The sequence below is a fragment of the Lissotriton helveticus genome, chromosome 1_1 (genome assembly GCF_964261635.1).
Source record: "Lissotriton helveticus chromosome 1_1, aLisHel1.1, whole genome shotgun sequence".
Classification (NCBI taxonomy): Eukaryota; Metazoa; Chordata; class Amphibia; order Caudata; family Salamandridae; genus Lissotriton; species Lissotriton helveticus.
This window is the reverse complement of record NC_136057.1, coordinates 282,163,919-282,184,734: the sequence shown is the minus strand read 5'-3', so window position 1 is coordinate 282,184,734 and position 20,816 is coordinate 282,163,919. Positions and strand designations below refer to the sequence as shown.

Genomic DNA, 20,816 nt, shown 5'->3' with positions numbered 1-20,816 from the left:
AGGTGACTTTGAATATACTTCTTACATACATGTGGGGGTATTGTATTCCTTGTAATGCATGATCCTTTAGTTAGGGTCCGACTGTAGATAAACAAATAGTGAAATAAAGATTACCGAAGCTCTACAAGAATTTGTTTTAGTTTAAAAATAAGTTGTATATAACATTAGTTTGATGTGTTTTAAGAATGAAAAGATGGATGTCTTTTTGTTCCTGTGATGTACACCCTAAGAGGCTAAAAGAAGAAGTCTTGCTCCTTAGATATACTGCGGAAACAGAGAGCGCGGCAGGAGGTAATGACTTCAGGGAACAGACGCTGGGCAGTGTCCTTGCTCTGCCTTTCAGCCCAGCATCCCTCGTAGGCACCATTTCATATGCTGCCGGCGCTCTCTCCTCTAGATGTAACTCTAACCACAGCTTACCCCTGCGCCTAGAGAAAGTGAAAGTAAAGCAGCGCCCAGCAGGAGAGCGGCGCCACCACCAGCCTGGAATCACACTTTCAGCTTGGAGTCAACAGAGGCGAGGCCATGACATGCTGGGAGCCTGTAGGGGCACCGTGACATCACTAGTTGTCAGTAATAAGCAGTTACATGCATCTAGTGAGGATTTTTTCGATTTACAGATGATAATAAAAGCGTTTATATCTGAAACGGATCGAACGCAACTAAAAATGCTGCCACTCAATGGAAGACCACCTTTCACGTGCTGACTTAACTATTAAACTGATACTTATAGGTCTACTTTTACCAGATCTCGCTAAAATGTTTAACAAGCGCTGTAACACAAGTGCAGCCCCGCAGCCGGGAAAGTGAAACTGTACCGGTGCATGCAGTGGGGGTAGTGCGGCCAAAAGCACACACAGCGTTTCCCTTGTGGGAGCGAACAGGGGCACCATATGTTTGCAAGTTAATTACAAACATATAATGTCAAAGCTCGCTCCCGCAAGGGAATCTCCAAACGTGCACGCGTTGCCATTGAAAGCAATGCAACGCGTGCACGTTTTTAGTGCGAAAAATGAATCCATTCCAAAAGGTCTTTTTCCTATGCAGTGCATGCACGCTGCATAGGCGAGACCTAAAAAGGCCACTGAAATTACGAGTTTTCTCTACACTGCAAAAAACACATGTTAATTCAGCACAAGCATTTCAGACTGACTATGCCTCATTTCATGTCTCATGTGCCATGTGTTTTCACTTGCACCAAAATGTGAGTGTCAATTTAAATGCAGTCTGTCTGAAGCACAAAAATAAAGCAATGCCTGACTCCAGATGAAATCTGAGCTCCATCAGTATCATTAACTACAATTTTGAAATGCACACCTGTTGTGCCAATAGGAAAAGAAACAAATGATACGCGCACACAATGAATTTAGACCATGGAATTTGAAAGATTTGGGCATAGGTTTCATTGTGGCTTCACAGAGTGATGCACCGTTTTACAGATAATACGGAAATGTTTTCAAAATGACTACGAGGAGCCTGCTAAGTGGCTACAGCCCTAACATAAGTCAGAATAGAGTTGTGGGGTGTGATCTTTCTCGCTCTATCCTGACTTGTGATAGGTCAGTGGCTGTTTGTGTGAGCGCTCCGGCAGGGTCCTGTACTTAGACATGCTGTACTCATAAGGTTTGCCGGCATGTCTATGGGCTGGTGTGCACAGCGCCCTCACATCTGCGCAGCCCCTCTACGAGCGTGGCTGACCTGCACCATCGCACACAGCTCTGGGAAAAGTAAACAGTCAAAAGGGCCGAGCCCTGTGTTAAGAGCGGCATCTCTTTCAGCCCTTGCTGGAGCTGATAGGTCCACGCCCTAGAGTTCCTAAGAACCAGCCGCCCATGCGTTCATAACTACCCATGTCAAACTTTACTTCGCACCCACTCCTCGGAAGCGGGAAGAGGTGGGGCTGATGACTGTCGTGGGATTTAGGAAGCAGGGTATATAAGCAAGAGGACGGGACCGGAGAAGGAATAAGAGAGGGCTGCAGAGGAAAAAGAGGTAGAGGGGAACGCCTGGGAAATGTCATATAGCCTCGTCTTTTCAAATAAACTACCTCTTGTCACTCTTCCAGTCACCATGAGGGCAATATTCCTTCTCGCAACGATCATAGCGACAGTGTTTACAGAAAGCGAGGTCTCCCAGGACTCGCCCACAGGTAAAATGCTATTGGTTTAATATTTTCCATTGATGCTATTTATTTTTGTGTTGTGTTTTTTAATGTTCAATTTAAATTTCGTTCACATGTACAAAATTTCATAGCGAAAAAGGCTACACGCCATAGAGTTCATGGTTCTATAATGGAATAATTAAAATATGACACTATCTAGTCTTAATCTTTGTTTGAAAGTTCACTGAACCCAGGATATCCTATGTTATCTGCCAGTGGACATATGACATGTTTTTTCAGTCTTAATCATAAACAGATTACAAAATAAATGTAAAATGAGCTTTTACTGCTCTGGACAAACGTTAGGGAATGTACCTTGGATACAGAGGGCCTCATGTATGAAAGGTGTCGCAACCCTGCGTGAAAACAGCGATGCAACAGGTTTCACTGCGCCCTCTTTGCAAATTGATGGATGCATCATATTTACTGTATGACGCATCATGTTGCAAGTAATGACCGATGCGTCAGTATTACTGACTTATCTGTAGCGCAAAAGTAACACATTGCTGGGGTGTGTCTGAAAACAGACGCAACTCATGCAATGTGTTCTTTCACATGGGGCAAGCCCCATGTGAAAGGGCTTGCATCAGTCTTACGCCTGCTGTGAGGCAGGCGTAAGATATTGATGCAGTAGCGTCCTAAAAGTGGCACAGTGAAATCACCCTGCATACATTATATCTGACGCAGGTATAATGTAGTGCAGGGCTTTACAAAGTGACGCATGTTCTTAGATGCAGCACTTTGTAAATAGAACGCAACGTGGTGCATTTTTTACACCACTGCTGCGTCACAAAAAGTGACGCAACGGCGGCACAGAAAAACGAAAAAGAAAACACAGTATATAGTTTCATTACCACTCATAAACCAATTCAGGGAATCTTTAACCATGCAGACATCAAGTTGTAGATATTTAGATTTTTTCAAACTTTATTTATTCCTACTTCACATAAAGGAAAAGTGTTTGAAAAATAACGAGACATGGTTTAGTACCCAGTACTGGAAAGCTCCAGTTCTTTCTTATCTTCATGTTTCCAGGATCCTGTATGAAGCTCATATGCAAAATATCCATTCTGTAAAGCGTGTACCCCTTATGAAATCCATGACACAGGAAACCCCCTGAAAACCACTGATAAACTAAGGTGCAGGGGCTTCTTTCAGGGCTGGGTGAAAATTGTCTTGCAGACCCAGCCGTGATTTTCTGCTGCATTTTAAAAATAATGCTGTTGGGCATGTACTGTGCATACCCTGAGCCCTGCTTCAGAACTGTGAAGTAAGTTATATTTTGGCAGCGGCGTTTAGAAATTCTGAGGGTGCAAAGGGGACAACCTAGGCATGTTTGCCGACTGAGGGGCTGAAGCTCTTAGTGCGTTTAATCACGAACATGGTCATTTTGAGGCAGGGTCTGATTATAATTCCAGATTCATAAATTCAGAGCTTCCTGCTCTAGCTGGTGAGTCTTTGATTTGCCTCACAGGTAGAGAGGCCCAGTCCATTGCTGGCTCTGATGGGCACAAGAGGCTTATTGAGACTCATGAGCTAGGACTAGATGTATGACACAACCAAGCCAACCTTTACCATCCATGTCTTTATAATGAAATTAGCATTCTTAAAGCATATGTGATAAAGGAATATGCGTGTAAAAACTTACCAGGTAAGTATAACCCCCCCCCCCCAAAAAAAAGAATATATATATATATATCGATCAAAGAAAAGGATTTGCCAAGCATGGTTTCAAAGTAGTTCAAGCCATTTTGTTCAGATCTGCAACTCATATCCTTGTGCGTTTCGGCGTTGTTACGCCTTGATCACACACACACACACATATATTTACAAAACCAAAACAATTTTGACATCTCTATCATTCAGTTTTTAAATTCTGGATAGACTAGTCTTTATATTTTACAATTGTTTTTTTACCAGTGTCCTTGTTTGATAAAGCGTGGTATACAAAGTGCTTTTACCATGTTTATCTTCTAGTCATGTGACTTTCATACACAGGATTGGTTGATGGTGTTTTAAATTTTGTTGGGCCACTCATCACGTTATTCCAGTGAGCAAGGCGACTGCGCTCGCCGAAACGCGTCTGGATTTAAGCACTTTGCAGTTCACTTGAAAAAATCTTGCTAAATAAATACCTGCCACTTCAAGAAGAAGACTAAGCGTACGTTTCTCTGTCTTGCTACAAGCAAATTGGGAGTGTTAATCAGAGAGGCTCGGCTAGGCCTCTCTTCAACGGACCACTCCCCACTCTGAGGCTGCACCCTGTTACAAGCCGTTTGGGATTTTCAGTTTGTGTGGAGCTTTTTCGTGTTCTCCCCCCTGCCAGGTTCGGAAAAAGTAAAAAATCCCGCATTCACTACAGTCTTGCCCTGGAAGGTCGGAGGACTCGTACGGGGCAGTTTTCTATCGATGCAGTAAGTCGGGAATTTTAGATAACCATTGTTGGCAGGAGGGGAGGTATTCTTAAGTGGGTATGGGTGTGTTTTTGCCGCCCTGAAGCGGCAAAACGTAAACGGATTAGATACAAGTGAGAGAACTGCAGTGCTTTAATTATGGATGAAACATTCAGAAATTGAGAGAAAGTTGCAGAAGAGCTTTTTTTGAATTTAACTCAAGTGGAGAAAAAAGCTGGGCAAAATATAGATAAAGTCATACAGAATCCTGACGTAAAAAGTCTTATTAAATCGTTGGAGAAACATCAATCAATCAATCAATCAAGCACATTTATAGAGCGCACTACTTACCCGGAGGGTCTCAAGGCGCTTGGGGGGGGGGGGGGGTGCTGCTACTGCTCGAACAGCCAGGTCGTGAGCTTCTTCCTGAAGGAGAGGTGGTCTTGGGTCAGGCGCAGGTCGGTCGGGAGGGAGTTCCAGGTCTTGGCGGCCAGGTGGGAGAAGGACCTTCCTCCTGTTGTCGTTCTTCGGATGCGGGGGACGGCGGCGAGGGCGTGACTGGCTGATCGGAGGTGGCGTTTGGGAGCGTAGAAGTTGATGCGGTTGTTGAGGTAGCTCGGGCCTTGATCGTGTAGGGCTTTGTGTGCGTGGGTGAGGAGACGGAAGGTGATTCTCTTGTTGACGGGGAGCCAGTGCAGGTCTCTCAGATGTCCGGAGATGTGGCTGCGTCGGGGGATGTCGAGGATGAGTCTGGCTGAGGCGTTCTGGATCCGCTGGAGTCTCTTCTGGAGCTTGGCGGTGGTTCCGGCGTAGAGGGCGTTGCCGTAGTCCAGTCGGCTGGTGACGAGGGCCTGGGTGACCGTCTTCCTGGTCTCGGTGGGGATCCACCGGAAGATCTTCCGTAGCATGCGCAGGATGTTGAAGCATGACGAGGAGACGGCGTTGACTTGTCTGGTCATGGAGAGGGAGGAGTCCAGGATGAAGCCCAGGTTGCGTGCGTGGTCTGTCGGTGTGGGTGCGGTGCCCAGGGCAGGGGGCCACCAGGAGTCGTCCCAGGCGGAGGGCGAGGAGCCCAGGATGAGGACTTCCGTCTTGTCTGAGTTCAGTTTCAGGCGGCTGGTCGTCATCCACTCGGCTACATCTTTCATCCCTTCGTGAAGGTTGGCTCTGGAAGCGGCGGGGTCGTTGGTCAGTGAGAGGATCAGCTGGGTGTCATCGGCGTAGGAGATGATGTTCAGGTTGTGTTGGCGTGCGATGGGCGCGAAGGGGCTCATGTAGACGTTGAAGAGGGTGGGGCTCAGCGAGGATCCTTGAGGGACGCCGCAGATGACTTAGGTGGCCTCTGACTTGTACGGTGGTAGACGAACTCTCTGTGTTCTTCCGTCGAGGAAGGAGACGATCCATTCCAGTGCCTTCTCCTGAATTCCGACGTTGCTGAGGCGCTGCACTAGGGTGCGGTGGCAGACAGTGTCGAATGCCGCGGAGAGGTCTAGGAGGATGAGGGCCGCTGTTTCTCCGTTGTCCATCAGGGCTCGGATGTCATCGGTGGCAGCGATGAGGGCAGTCTCGGTGCTGTGGTTGGCTCGGAAGCCAGACTGTGAGGGGTCGAGGGATCCATTCGTCTCGAGGAAGGCGGCCAGCTGTTTGTTGACGGTCTTCTCGATGACTTTGGCTGGAAACGGGAGGAGCGAGATGGGGCGGTAGTTCTTGAGTTCGGTGGGGTCCGCTGTTGGTTTCTTTAGTAGAGCGCTGAGTTCGGCGTGCTTCCAGCTCTCCGGGAAGGTGGCGGTGTCGAAGGAGGTGTTGACGATGTCCCGCAGGTGGGGTGCGATGACAGCGTCGGCCTTGTTGAAGACGTGGTGAGGGCAGGGGTCGGTCGGAGATCCGGAGTGGATGGAGTTCATCATGCGGACGGTGTCATTGGTGCTGATCGGAGTCCAGGCGCGGAGGGTGGTGGTGGGCGGCGTTGCTGCGGACGTTGTGTGCGATGGTTGAATGCTGAAGCTGTTGTGTATGTCCGCGATCTTGTTTTGGAAGTAGGAGGCGAGGGAGTTGCAGAGGTCTTGCGATGGGGTGATGTCGTTGTTTCCGGCGTTGGGGTTGGAGAGCTCTTTCACGATGTTGAAGAGTTCCTTGCAGTTGTGTGCGTTGTTGTCCAGTCGGTCCTTGAATGCAGTTTTCTTGGTGGCGCGGATCAGTTGATGGTGCTTCCGGGTGGCAAGCTTGAGGGTGGTCATGTTGTCCGGTGTTGGTTCCCTTCTCCAGACTTTCTCGAGGGCTCGGCAGTTCTTCTTGGAGCTCTTGAGTTCGTCGGTGAACCATGGGGCTTTCTTGCTGCCGGATCTGCTGGGCGGGGTCCTCAGAGGGGCGAGTTCGTCCGCGCAGTTGCTGATCCACTTCGTGAGGTTGTCGGCGGCCTGGCTGGGGTTCGCTGAGCTGGCGGGAGGGTGCTGACTCAGGGAAGCGGCGAGCTGGTCGGCTGTGATCTTGTTCCAGCTTCTTCGGGCAACCTGTTGCTGGTGGTGGTGGGTCGTCGTTCTTCTGAAGGTGAAGTGGACGCAGCTGTGGTCCGTCCAGTGGAGTCCTGTGGCGTGGCTGAAGGCGATGTCTTTGCTGGATGAGAAGACGGCGTCGAGAGTGTGTCCGGCGAGGTGGGTGGGGGTGGTCACCAGCTGCTTGAGTCCCCGGTTTGCGAGGTTTTCCAGCAGGGTGGTGGTGTTGCGGTCGTCGTTGTTCTCCAGGTGGAAGTTGAGGTCCCCGAGGAGGATGTAGTCGGCTGAGGGGAGGGCGAGCGGGCTGATGAAGTCGGCGATGTCCTCGCTGAATTGTGTGCGTGGTCCCGGGGGTCTGTAGATGAGGGTGCCTCTGAGGGTGGTCTTGGGGTTGACGTGGATCTGGAAGTGCAGGTGTTCGGCGGGTGCGATGGTGTCGTCGGTGTTGGTCGTGATGCGGATGGTGTTCCTGTGAATGATGGCGATGCCTCCTGTCTGGATGACGCGGTCTCTCCGGATGATCTTGTAGCCGTCCGGGATGGCGATGGCGGTGTCGGGCGCTGAGGAGGCGTTCATCCAGGTTTCCGTGAGGAAGGCGACGTCTGGGGCTGTGGTGTCGAGCAGGTTCCAGAGCTCGACGGCGTGTCTGTGGACGGAGCGGGTGTTGAGCAGGATGCACTTCAGGTGGGTGCTGCTGGAGTTCGGCTTGGTGGGTGCTGGTGCAGTGCAGGTCCGGGTGCAGGAGAACTTGCAGGACTGGCAGATGAAGGGTCCGTGGGTGCGTCTCGGGGTGGCTCGGTAGCATCCAGGGGTTCGGCCGGCGTTGAGTGCGTTGAGGGTGGCGGCGTCGTACGTCCAGCGGGTGGGCTGGGGTCTGCGAGGGCCAGGGGTCCTGGCGCTGGGCGCGTTCCAGGCGCGGACGGGCGCAGACGGGCTTACCTTTGGCGCACCTTCGGCGCTCAATCGGTGCTCCCGCTGCGCGGTCGCTCTGGGGACGTCATAAGAAGGGAGCCGGTCAGGAGGGTCTGCGGGGAGGCGGGAGCGCGAGCCAATCGGCTGTCGGGGGGCGGGGCCACGGGCTGGGGCGGCGGGAAAAGCTGGTGTGGGCTCGGCGGCCCTCGGGAGGCTGGGGCAGCGGGAAAAGCTGGTGTGGGCTCAGCGGCCCTCGGGAGGCTGGGGCAGCGGCAGCGGCAGCAGGCACAGGAGCGTGGGGGTGACCAGGCCGTAGGCGCAGTGGTCACTCCCTGGATCTTGCTCTGGCTCCCCTTAAGAAGGGAGCCGGTCGGGAGGGTCTGCGGGGAGGCGGGAGCGCGAGCCAATCGGCTGTCGGGGGGGCGTTGCCACGGGCTGGGGCGGCGGGAAAAGCTGGTGTGGGCTCGGCGGCCCTCGGGAGGCTGGGGCGGCGGGAAAAGCTGGTGTGGGCTCGGCGGCCCTCGGGAGGCTGGGGCGGCGGGAAAAGCTGGTGTGGGCTCGGCGGCCATCGGGAGGCTGGGGCTGCGGCAGCGGCAGCAGGCACAGGAGCGTGGGGGTGACCAGGCACAAGAGCGAGCTTACTAAGTGGTGGGAGGAAAAGTCTCTCGAAAAATATCACAAGGCGGGTCGAGTGCCGAGGGGCTTAAGAATAATGTTAACACCCAGTTTTGAACAGCCGAACCCGTTACTTCTGAAAGAGTGGGTGGAAAGTAATCTTGAGGCCTCAATGAGATTGGTATGCCTCCTTATCAAGTATGCAAGAATTGATAGAGACAAGGATCTTAGCGAAATTACCCGCATACAAAGTGAATTGGATTTGATCACCAACGAGAATAATAAAGACTTGGTTGAAAAAAGCATAAAGGAAATGCATGCAAGAAAAGACAAACATGAGGAAAAGTATGGAAATTTGCACGTGATAAAAATGACTATGAGCAGGGGCAGGTGTTTACATTTGCATGGAAATATGACCTGGTCAAAAAACAAAAAGTGTTTACCAAATCTGGCATGCAAAACCGGGCAGGCAATGAGTAGTGGCCACACGCCGGCAACGATTTGTTAAGCTTCTGGATCAGAATCAAGTTTGGCAATGAGTGACACTGACTCAGAGGCCAGCAGTGGTGCAGAAGGTGTCGCTAGGGCATTTGGTCCTCTTTCCTACGCGGAAGAAATGGATTTTATCAGGGAACAAAGAAAACAATCTCTGCGACCGAAAAATCCACAAACATTACAGGCAAAGAAAGGAATCGCCGAAGGAGAGAGAGACGCAAATGCGCCACACGTCCAAAGCAGAGGTCAGTTGAAAAAGAGGAACTGGCGCAAAAAGTAACACCTCATGGACAAACCATTATCAACTTGACTGATATTGAACTCAATGAAGCAGAACAACAACTACTAGCACTTGGATTGAGTTATTGCCCAGAAAGCAGTTTTAATCTTGTTTAAACACGTGTGGATGTTTACAAATTCATCTGAAAACTAAAACTCAAAAAATATTTCAGGATCAAAAATCATGGTCAAGTAAAAATTCTGGTCCAGGCACAAGTAGATAGTGGAAGTCTTACGGCTGGAGAAATTCCGTTGTTGACAACACTACATGCATTACGGGGTGAGGAGGATGTTTGCAGTTCACAGATGGTAGCACAACAGGAAAATATCACCATTTCCTCACCGGGCAACAGTCCTTTTAAAGACTCTTCTACTTTTGTTCCAATAATGCCTAGGGACGCCGTGGACATCTTTCATGAACGTATTACGGATGATTTAAAAACTCTGTACAAAAAATCATGTAATTCCAGATCAAGTCCTCATGGTAAAAGTAAAGAATATTTTCAATTAATGACCAAACTTAAGAATAATGATTCAGTTGTAATAAACAATGCTGACAAAGGAGGCAATATTGTTCTTTGGATTGAGGAATCCTACAGGATGGAGGCATTTAAACATCTGAATGATACACAGTGCTATGAGCTGAGTAATGGAGTCGCAGTAAAGAAAATCAATGGGGATTACAGAAATGAATTGTTGAGGTGGCAGCTAGAGGGTCTCATTAGCAAAGATGAATTCAAATTTTTATACAAAGAACACCCTACTCTACCGACATTTTATTTAATCCCCAAAGTACATAAAGGATTAGACCCTTTACAAGGAAGACCCATTATATCTGCAATTAATAGCGCATTTGAGTGTACATCCAGATATGCTGACTAGTTTCTCCAGGAACATGTAACATATTTGCCGACTTTTTTGCAGGCCTCCAGGAATTTTTTATCTAAGTTAAATACTGTGCAGTGGGCCAATGATTATTTGCTCTTAACTTTGGACATTGCCTCGCTCTATACTTGCATCAGGCATGACGATGGTCACCATGTTGTAGAACCTCAAGCACAGGAGTATTGACATGTATCAACATAACTAAATGCTTTTAGGGATGATACAGTGGTTTATTTTCAACAATATGTTTATGTTTGATGGCAAAGTGTATAAACAAAAGCAGGGCGTGGCAATGGGGTCATGCTTCTCCCCAGCTATGCATGTCTACATGTAGGCTGGTGGGAGGAGCATGCCCTTAAAAAACAGCACAAGGCACTTTATGAACAGCATGTTATGCATATGTGGAGGTATATAGACAATATTTTTATAGTTTGGAAAGGTAATGAGGATGAGGCTAAGGCATTTGTGGATCTCATAAACGCAAACGAGCTTAATTTGAAATTTACATCCCATATTGATCCGGTTTCTACCACCTTTTTGGACATTAAGGTGGAAATACATAACGACATAATTGAAACTAGTCTGTACAGGAAACTCACAGCAGGCAATACACTTTTGCATGCATCTAGTTTCCACCCCACCACACTATTGCCAGTTTGCCCTATGGAGAGTTCTTGAGAATCCATAGGGCATGTAGTATGTTGGCCGCCTTAACGGATGCACAAACAGCTGCCAAATGCAGATTGTTAGAACGGGGTTATGACTCTCACAAACTGGACCTGGCTATGAAAAGGGCCAACAGAAAAGATAGGTCAGAGTTAATTAAAGTTGTATCTAAAACTGTGAATAGCACTGATAGTTTGATTGACCCCATTCTGAATCAGGATAAATCATCTGTGAATTCCTGTAGATTTATCTCTCCAAACAGTAGGCAGTCACAATCTATCAAGAAAATCATCAATACCCAATGGCCAATAGTTCTTACTGATGCTGTTCTACAAGGAGTTTTACCAAGCAAACCCAATTTTACATATCGCAAGGCACACTCCATGCGGAGTCATTTGGTGAAAACTAGCCCAGAACTCTATAACAAAAGTAATTGGCTGTCCCCCAAAAGAGGCTTCTTTAAATGCAGTACATGCAGGACATGCAAGTTTGGAGTCAACACCAATTCGTACTCTAATGCTTTCTCGGAGGTTCCAATTAAAATAGGTGGACTTTACACCTGTAGAACTGACCATGCCGTTTATGTTTTAAAATGCATTTGTGGACTTCAATATGTAGGAAGCACAAAGCTTCAAGTTCATGCACGCATTTTGCAGCATTTAAGGGCTACGGTCAATTCAGATCCATCATACCCTGTTGCTAGACACGTCAAAGCAGAACACAATAACAATCTTAATGTTCTGCAATTCTTTGTGATTGACAGTGTCCCACAGAACAAGAGAGGAGGCAACAGGGAGAAGACCCTCAGGCAACTAGAAACAAAATATATCATAGAGTTAGATACCAAGAACCCGAGACGCCTTAACATTTGTGAGGGTCTGCACTATTATTTATAGGGCTTTTGTATTACATTGGCTTTGCTTGTCAATAGTTTATATACATTAATTTGATGTTCTTATGGTTTTCTAAGGTTTTATATTTTACTTCTCAATTTAATCTATACTTGTTTTTAGTCATTTTATACTGCTGGTTCTTGGGTCGGTATGGCGGTCAATTTATATGTATTTTACCATGAATTTATGAATTTCTTTTTATGAATGATTGGTTTTATGATATTTATCGGCACACTTGCACAGATCTGTTTACTGCTTTCAGAATGACTAAAATCAACATACCTACTGGAGAAAAAGTTTGGTCTACTAGTGCATTGCATTTCAAATAGATTATGGTTTCTGTACATAATTGATGAATTCTTCATCGTTTGTTCCCAGTCTACACTTCGGGAATTAGCCTTTTTTATGAATTGCTCTTCCTCTATACAGTTACATTCATTTTTTCCTTTCTCTCTGCCCAACATTTCAACCCATTGACATTGAACCCAGCTGGGTTCACACGACACCTTAGGATAGCCCTATGTCAATATATAACTATTGGGGTTGATTCAGTTGAATTTTTAGGTATTAAAAATCAAAAAAATTAATGTGCACATACACTCTAGCACTACCACTTTTGGAAGTCATGTTTTAGATAGGGTATGGACTTTTTTGTAATGTTAATACTGAAATATGGGGACAGCTTGTGCATTGTTTACAAACACAACTAAAAAAGCTGTGACTTATTAACTAATTCAAGTTCAATTGGAAATCATGATAATGTATTATGCAGTTATTATTATTGTTCTTGAATCAGTATGTCTAATTGTGATTTTACAAACATGCGTTAATATGATGCTAATGTGGCTGTTCATGAATTTATGTATTTATACAGTTATTATTTACAAAACCAAAACAATTTTGACATCTCTATCATTCAGTTTTTAAATTCTGGATAGAGTGGTCTTTATATTTTACAATTGGTTTTTTACCAGTGTCCTTGTTTGATAAAGCGTGGTATACAAAGTGTTTTTACCATGTTTATCTTCTAGTCATGTGACTTCCATACACAGGATTGGTTGATGGTGTTTTAAATTTTGTTGGGACACTCATCACATTATTCCAGTGAGCAAGGCGACTGCGCTCGCCAAAACGCGTCTGGATTTGAGCACTTTGCAGTTCACTTGAAAAAATCTTGCTAAATAAATACCTGCCACTTCAAGAAGAAGACTAAACGTCCATTTCTCTGTCGTGCAACAAGCAAATTGGGAGTGTTTGACTCGATGATATATATATATATATATATATATATATATATATATATATATATATATATATATATATTTATATGTTCACTGAAAAAAACATAGGTTTCAGGCCTGATATAGTTAGGAATTAGCATTTAAAAAACCTTAGAAATTCACTGAAAAAACCATAGGTATTGGGGGTGTTAAAGTTAGCTGGACATTTCAGTCGTACAAAACCATTGAAATTCCTCCGATATAGTGAGTACTAACTATATCTCGCGTGCCCGCAATCCACTGCTGATGATGTCACATATTATATCATTCATGACCTGGTCAGTGACATCACTGATGACATCTCAAATGACATCACTGATGACATCACTGATGACATCATCCAGTGAATGTGGTTTGCTTTGTTATTTAAATATGTATTATATGCATTGAATATTGAGTGGATATATAAATATAAATATCTGGATGGGGGATTTAGTAGCAGTGTGATTGACTTTACTTGACTAATTTAAAGTATCTCACTAAATATATTGGATAGGGACTAATCTGTGTGAATATCTGTATCACTCTGTCAGTTGTTGTGTAAAATACTTCTTCAGTTGGTTACTAGCTATTTGAAAGTCTATATTAGTTATTGATTAATTAACTGAGTATTTGTATGGGAGAATGAATGTGCGTGTGGTTCTGTGGGAGGTATGTGACTGCCCAGAGATGTGTGAATAGTTGATTTAGTAGGTCTATGACGTTAAGACTACATGTTATAACAGTTGTTTGGGTGAGTGAATATCTTTATGGCTGTGGTGATGAGCAAATATCTCTCTCAATGGTAGATGTCCAACAAAGTAGAAAAATAAAAGGCAATGTATGTATCAGCTGTTGTTTATAAATAAGTATACATAAGACTCAATGATTGTATGCGTGACTGTACACCTGCGACGACTACAACGCATCCAAAATGTGTCCGCACGACTGATCCTCAACTTCCCCTGCCGCAGCCACATCACCTTCCACCTAAGAGACCTGCACTGGCTCTCCATCCACAAGAGGATCACCTTCAAACACCTCACCCACGCTGTTGGACCCGGCCTCATGGCATGGTCCTACCCCTCCTGCATGGCGGGCCCAGGACGACATCGGCCCTCCACCCAGCATCGGGCAGCCCTTTTGCCCGACACTGCACGCCCCAACATTGCTGGTCCGGCCACCATCCCGGACCCCCCACTACCGACCTGGCTCCATCGTGGGCCCCTCACGACCTAAGCACGAGGCCGCGCCCGACTCCATCTTGGGCCCACCACGTCACGACCATGTGGCCTCGGCCCCGGCCCAGGCCCCAGCGAAGCCTGGACATCGAGGCACCAAGATCCACCCAGGTGGTCGAGTGGCCACTCGACCGATCCCGGAGAAAAGGGAGTTTCGATGGCCCTCCAGCCATCCCCGGACGCCTAGTATCAATCGCCTCCGGCCTCCCTGGGCGCTGGCTCCACCCCCCTGCTGGGTGTCTGGTCACTATCATCCCGGCCCCTCGGACCCCCAGGCGAGAGGGTCCAGACATCAAAGGTCTGGGCCAGCCCCGGAGTAGGACACCAGTTGTATCCTGGACTGGAAGCCCTGCTGACGCTGTCACGGCCGACACCAGAAGAACTCCTGGCCCGTAACCTGAAGAGACCCTGAGAGCCTGCTGGCGCTGCCGCGGCCCACCGGTGCTGTACCATCTTAAGAGCCTGATGGCGCTGCCGCGGCTGAACCATCTTGAGAGCCTGCTGGCGCTGCCGCGGCTGGAACCATCCTGAGAGCCTGCTGGCGCTGCCGCAGCTGAACCATCTTGAGAGCCTGCTGGCGCTGCCGCGGCTGAACCATCTTGAGAGCCTGCTGGCGCTGCCGCGGCTGAACCATCTTGAGAGCCTGCTGGCGCTGCCGCGGCCTCCTCTCCGATAAGACCACCTGTCGAGTCCTGCTGGCGCTGCCGCGGCTCAACCTCTCGGAACCCCCGGCTCGAGGATTGAGAGCTGTGCGCAGGGTATCCCTTCTTGCATCCATACTGAGACTGTCCCGCTACCCGGTCCCTTTTACGAGACTCTATAGATCCCTCGATCTACCTGTATATAACCGCTGAGACCCAGCAACCTTTATTCTTGATAAAGCCTAAGAACTTAACCTCTTGTGTGGTGTTCGTTTGTAGTGTTGTGGTTACCCTGCTGTACGATCCTAGGAGAGGACCCTCACCCAGGAGGCCTCTCGATAACGCTCGGCTACTTCTCGACGGAGGGGTGGACCTAGGGGTGGTCAGTCAGACATCTTCTGCCTCCCCCGGGATCGCCTTTCTAACACACGCACACAAAGCACTCCACAACACTGGACCAGCCTAACTGAACAACAGACTTAACTTCTATACCCCCGCCCGCCAGCTCCGCTCCGCCAGCCTTGCCCTCGCCGCAGTCCCGCGCAGCCAACAAACAACCTCCGGCGGCAGATCCATCTCCTTCCACGCCGCCAAGACCTGGAACACCCTCCCCACCCCTCTGCGGCAGACCCAAAACCTGCTCACCTTCAGAAAGCTAATTAAGACCTGGCTCTTCGAGCAGTAGCAGCACCCCCTCCCCTTAGCGCCTTGAGACCCTCACGGTTAAGTAGTGCGCTTTACAAGTTAACTGATTGATTGATTGATTAACTGTATGAATAACTGTATACTTGTAATAGTGAATTTATGACACACTAAGTATAAGTTACTATCTATATGAATAGATAAAGTGGTGTTTGTATAAGTGTATAAGTAAGTAAATGTAAGTATGATCCATTGTTTGCATAAGGGAATAGGATGACTTCATAAGTGAATAGGGTGTGTACTGGTGTGTATTGTCGATATAGGTGTATAAGTATATTTGATAGTGTTCATTGACTGCATCAATGAGTGGTTTTTTAGAAACTTGTATTGGTGTGTCAATGGATTCAAATATGGTACTCTGTATTTTACAGTGAGTGATGAAAAGTTATACTAGTGTATGATGAGGTGTATCTGATTGTCATGTGGATGATGTCATCAGTGATGTCATTTGAGATGTCATCAGTGATGTCACTGACCATGTCATGAATGATGTAATATGTGACATCATCAGCAGTGGATTGCGGGCTCGCGAGATATAGTTCGGATGAATTTCAATGGTTTTGTACGAGTAAAATATCCAGCTAACTATAACACCCCTAAAACCTACGTTGTTGTCAGTGAATTTCTAAGGTTTTTTAAATGCTAATTCCTAACTATATCAGGCCTGAAACCTATGGTTTTTTAGTGAATTTCAAAGGTTTTTTAAATGCTAATTCCTAACTATATCAGGCCTGAAACCTATGGTTTTTTAGTGAATTTCAAAGGTTTTTTAAATGCTAATTCCTAACTATATCAGGCCTGAAACCTATGGTTTTTTCAGTGAATTTCGAAGGTTTTGTAAATGACAATTTTTAAATGTATTAATTGTTATATATTTTTTTATACTGATTTACTACATTTTTTAAACAATTTATTTTTAGATATTTTATTTTTTAAATTACATTGTAATTACATTATACATTATACTACAAACTATATTTTCTCAGAATGAATTAGTTTAGTTTAAATACTTTGCAAATAGGCAACAGACTTTTAAGTACAGTAGTTACAGTTATTGCAATAGGCAACACAATTTCAAACTCAATGCAACATTGACCTCAATGTGTTTTTCTAGTTACATGCATTTAGTTTCTTTACGGATTACTTTTCTAACCACAGGACTGGATCCTAAATTCAGTCCTTGGACATTTCCTGTAAAAAGTTGAGTCAAAGTGTTTCAGTTACAGTAGCGATTTTTAAGGAATATTATTATATTTTAAAAGTTGACAGAATTTTTTTCACATAGAATCACCAATGTTAACCATTTAGCAGGTAAGTAGTGTTATCATTACTTTTTTTACTCAGTGGTGGATCCTGGACCCAGCACTGGTGAATCTCCTATAAATAGTTGAAAGAATGCGTTTAAGTCATACAGGCGATTTTTAAGGAATATTTGTAGTTTGTGAAAATCAACACTTAGAAACGTTTCTGGTGAAAACCAGACAATGGATTCTTATGGAAGGAAATACAAGTTACGGGTAAGTACGGTTAGAATTACTTTTTATGTTCAGTGCTTAGCTAAATGATGCAGCACTGGGTTCTCTCCTGATAAAAGGTGAGTAAATCGGAATTCGTTGTTCAGATGATTTTAGGTGAATATTTTAAAGTTCAAAAACTCCACACTTGGAAGAACTTCCAAGTGAAACCAGTCAATGTTAGCCTATGGAAGAAAATTCAAGTTACTGTAAGTATGGTTAGAATTACTTTTCAGGATCAGTAGTGGGCTGAAAGATGCAGCACTGAGTTCTCTCCTGATAACAGGTGAGTGAATCGGAATTCGTTGTTTGGCTGATTTTAGAGGAATATTTGTAAATTTCAAAAATAGACACTTAGAAACTTTTCTGGTGAAAACCACACAATAGATTCCTATGGAAGGAAATACAAGTTACTGGTAAGTACGCTTAGATTTACTTTTCAGGGTCCGTACTGGGCTCAAAGATGCAGCACTGAGGTCTCTTGTGATAACAGGTGAGTAAATCGGAATTCATTGTTCGGCTGATTTTAGAGGAATATTTTGCTCAATAGTGAAGGAAGGGGGCCGGGCCTGAAGTGACATGGGTGAAAACACGCCCTGTGGCGCGTTTTAAGTTGGGGACTTAATTCCTCTTCAATCCTGAGGTCCCCTGACGGGCCAACTAGCCCACCAGGTACCTCCAGTATGCGCCAGGGAGCTGCGTTGCAGAGAGGTGTTCAGAGACCACGCCCCTTTTTACAACACTCTGCAACGCAGCTCCGTTGCGCTTACTGGAGGTACCTGGTGGGCTAGTTGGCCCATAGGGGACCTCTGGATTGAAGAGGAATTAATTTCCCAACTTAAAACGCGCCACAGGGCATGTTTGCACGCATATCACCTCAAGCCCCGCCCCCTACCTTCACCACTGTGCAAACGCGCTCCGTATCGCGTTCTAAGTTGGGGGATTAAGTTTCCTTGCATACTGGGAGTGCCTGGGGGCCAACTAGCCCACCAGGAACTTCCAGTATGTGGCAGGGGACTGCGTTGCAGAGAGATGTAAAAAGGGGAGTGGCCTCATTACACCTCTCTGCAACGCAGCCCCCCTGGCGCGTTTCCAGAGTGGGAACTAAATCCTCTTGAATACCGAGGGTCCCTGGGGGCCAACTAGCCCACCAGGAACCTCCAGTATGTGCCAGGGGGCTGCTTTGCAGAGAGGTGTAAAAAGGGGCCTGGCCTCATTACACCTCTCTGCAACACAGCCCCCTAGCGCGTTTCCAGAGTGGGAACTAAATCCCCTTGAATACTGATGGTCCCTGGGGGCCAACTAGCCCACCAGGAACCTCCAGTGTGCGCCACAGAGCTGCGTTGGAGAGAGGTGTAACACGCATTTGCAATGCAATAGGTCTCACATTAGAATAGTGTGAGCTATTGGTATTGTAAATGACCATTTTTTTAAATATGTGTTGGCTTTGAAAAGATATAAATTAATAGCATTGTTATTTACAAAGCCAATAGTTTACACTTTCCTAATGCAAGTCCTATTGGCAATGGCAATGCTTGTTGGTAGCAAGCAAGGACAGTGCTGTTGTGGTTCTGAGTGATGCTGTTGTGGAGCAGAGTGATGATGTGGGTGGGCTGAGTGATGTGGTGCTGTATTAGAGTGAATTGGTGGTGACCCAGAGTGATGTGGTGGTGTATTAGAGTGATGTGGTGGTGTCCCAGAGCGATGTGGTGGTGTCCCAGAGTGATGTGGTGGTGTCCCAGAGTGATGTGGTGGTGTCCCAGAGCGATGTGGTGGTGTCCCAGAGTGATGTGGTGGTGTTCCTGTGTGATGTGGTGGTGTTCCTGTGTGATGTGGTGGTGTCCCAGAGTGATGTGGTGGTGTCCCAGAGTGATGTGGTGGTGTCCCAGAGTGATGTGGTGGTGTCCCAGAGTGATGTGTTGGTGTACCTAAGTGATGTGGTGGTGTTGTGTGGCATGCAGCAGTGTGAGGCGTGCAGCAGTGTGAGGCGTGCAGCAAAGTGAGGCATGCAGCAATGTGAGGCATGCAGCAGTATGAGGCATGCAGCAGTGTGAGGCGTGCAGCAGTGTGAGGGGTGCAGCAGTGAGGCGTGCAGCAGTGTGAGGCATGCAGCAGTGTGAGGCATGCAGCAGTGTGTGGCATGCAGCAGTGTGTGGCGTGCAGCAGTGTGTCATGCAGCAGTGTGCAGCATGCAGCAGTGTGAGGCGTGCAGCAGTGTGAGGCGTGCAGCAGTGTGAGGCTTGCAGCAGTGTGAGGCGTGCAGCAGTGTGCAGCCTGCAGCAGTGTGAGGCGTGCAGCAGTGTGAGTAATAAAGCAGTGTGCAGCGTGCAGCAGTGTGAGTAATGCAGCAGTGTGTAGCGTGCAGCAGCGTGAGGAGAGAGCAGTGTGTGGCGTGCAGCTGTGTGTGGCGTGCAGCAGTGTGTGGTGTGCAGCAGTGTGCAGAAAGCAGTGTGAGTAATTCAGCAGTGTGCAGCAGTGTGAGGCGTGCAGCAGTGTGAGGCATGCAGCAGTGTGAGGCCTGTGGCAGTGTGCAGCAGTTTGAGTAATGCAGCAGTGTGCAGCGTGCAGCACGTAGCAGTGTGCAGCGTGCAGCAGTGTGCAGCAGTGTGTGGCGTACAGCAGTGTGAGGCGTGCAGCAGTGTGAGGCATGCAGCAGTGTGAGGCGTGCAGCAGTGTGAGGTGTGCAGCAGTGTGAGGCGTGCAGCAGTGTGAGTAATGCAGCAGTGTGCAGCGTGCAGCAGTGTGTGGTGTGCAGCAGTGTGGGGCATGCAGCAGTGTGAGGAGAGACAGCAGTGTGTGGCGTGCAGCAGTGTGTGGCGTGCAGCTGTGTGAGGTGTGCAGCAGTGTGAGGCGTGCAGCAATGTGTGGCATGCAGAAGTGTGTGGTGTGCAGCAGTATGAGTAATGCAGCAGTGTGCAGCAGTGTGAGGCGTGCAGCAGTGTGTGGCGTGCAGCGGTGTGTGGCGTGCAGCAGTGTGTGGCGTGCAGCAGTGTGTGCGTGCACCAGTGTGTGGTGTGCAGCAGTGTGCAGAAAGCAGTGTGAGTAATGCTGCAGTGGGCAGCAGTGTGAGGCGTGCAGCAGTGTGCAGCAGTGTGTGGCGTGCAGCAGTGTGAGGCGTGCAGCAGTGTGAGGCGTGCAGCAGTGTGAGGCGTGCAGCAGTGTGAGGCGTGCAGCAGTGTGAGGCGTGCAGCAGTGTGAGGCATGCAGCAGTGTGAGGCGTGCAGCAGTGAGGCGTGCAGCAGTGTGAGGCGTGCAGCAGTGCGAGGCGTGCAGCAGTGCGTGGCATGCAGCAGTGTGAGGCATGCAGCAGTGTGTCATGCAGCAGTGTGTCGTGCAGCAGTGTGCAGCGTGCAGCAGTGTGAGGCGTGCAGCAGTGTGAGGCGTGCAGCAGTGTGAGGCGTGCAGCAGTGTGAGGCATGCAGCAGTGTGAGGCATGTGGTGTGCAGCAGTGTGTGGCGTGCAGCAGTGTAAGTAATGCAGCAGTGTGCAGCTGTGTGAGGCATGCAGCAGTGTGAGGCATGCATCAGTGTGTGGCGTGCAGCAGCATGTGGTGTGCAGCAGTGTGTGGCGTGCAGCAGTGTGAGTAATGCAGCAGAGTGCAGCAGTGTGAGGTGTGCAGCAGTGTGAGGCGTGCAGCAGTGTGAGGCGTGCAGCAGTGTGAGGCGTGC

General features: G+C 47.7%; 1 protein-coding gene across 2 annotated transcripts in view; it reads left to right on the top strand.

Moving 5' to 3' along the window:
• Positions 1 to 2,055: 2,055 nt before the first annotated feature.
• LOC144769395 (hemagglutinin/amebocyte aggregation factor-like) overlaps positions 2,056 to 20,816 on the top strand; it is a 212,309-nt gene continuing 193,548 nt past the window's right edge. The window contains exon 1 of one of the 2 annotated variants that reach the window (XM_078653454.1): positions 2,056 to 2,149. In XM_078653454.1, the coding sequence (XP_078509580.1) occupies positions 2,071 to 2,149 (79 nt within the window). In that variant the 5' untranslated portion in view covers positions 2,056 to 2,070. Of the gene's footprint in view, positions 2,150 to 4,449; positions 4,576 to 20,816 lie in introns of those variants that run through there. The other variant, XR_013598693.1, reaches the window with a different exon arrangement.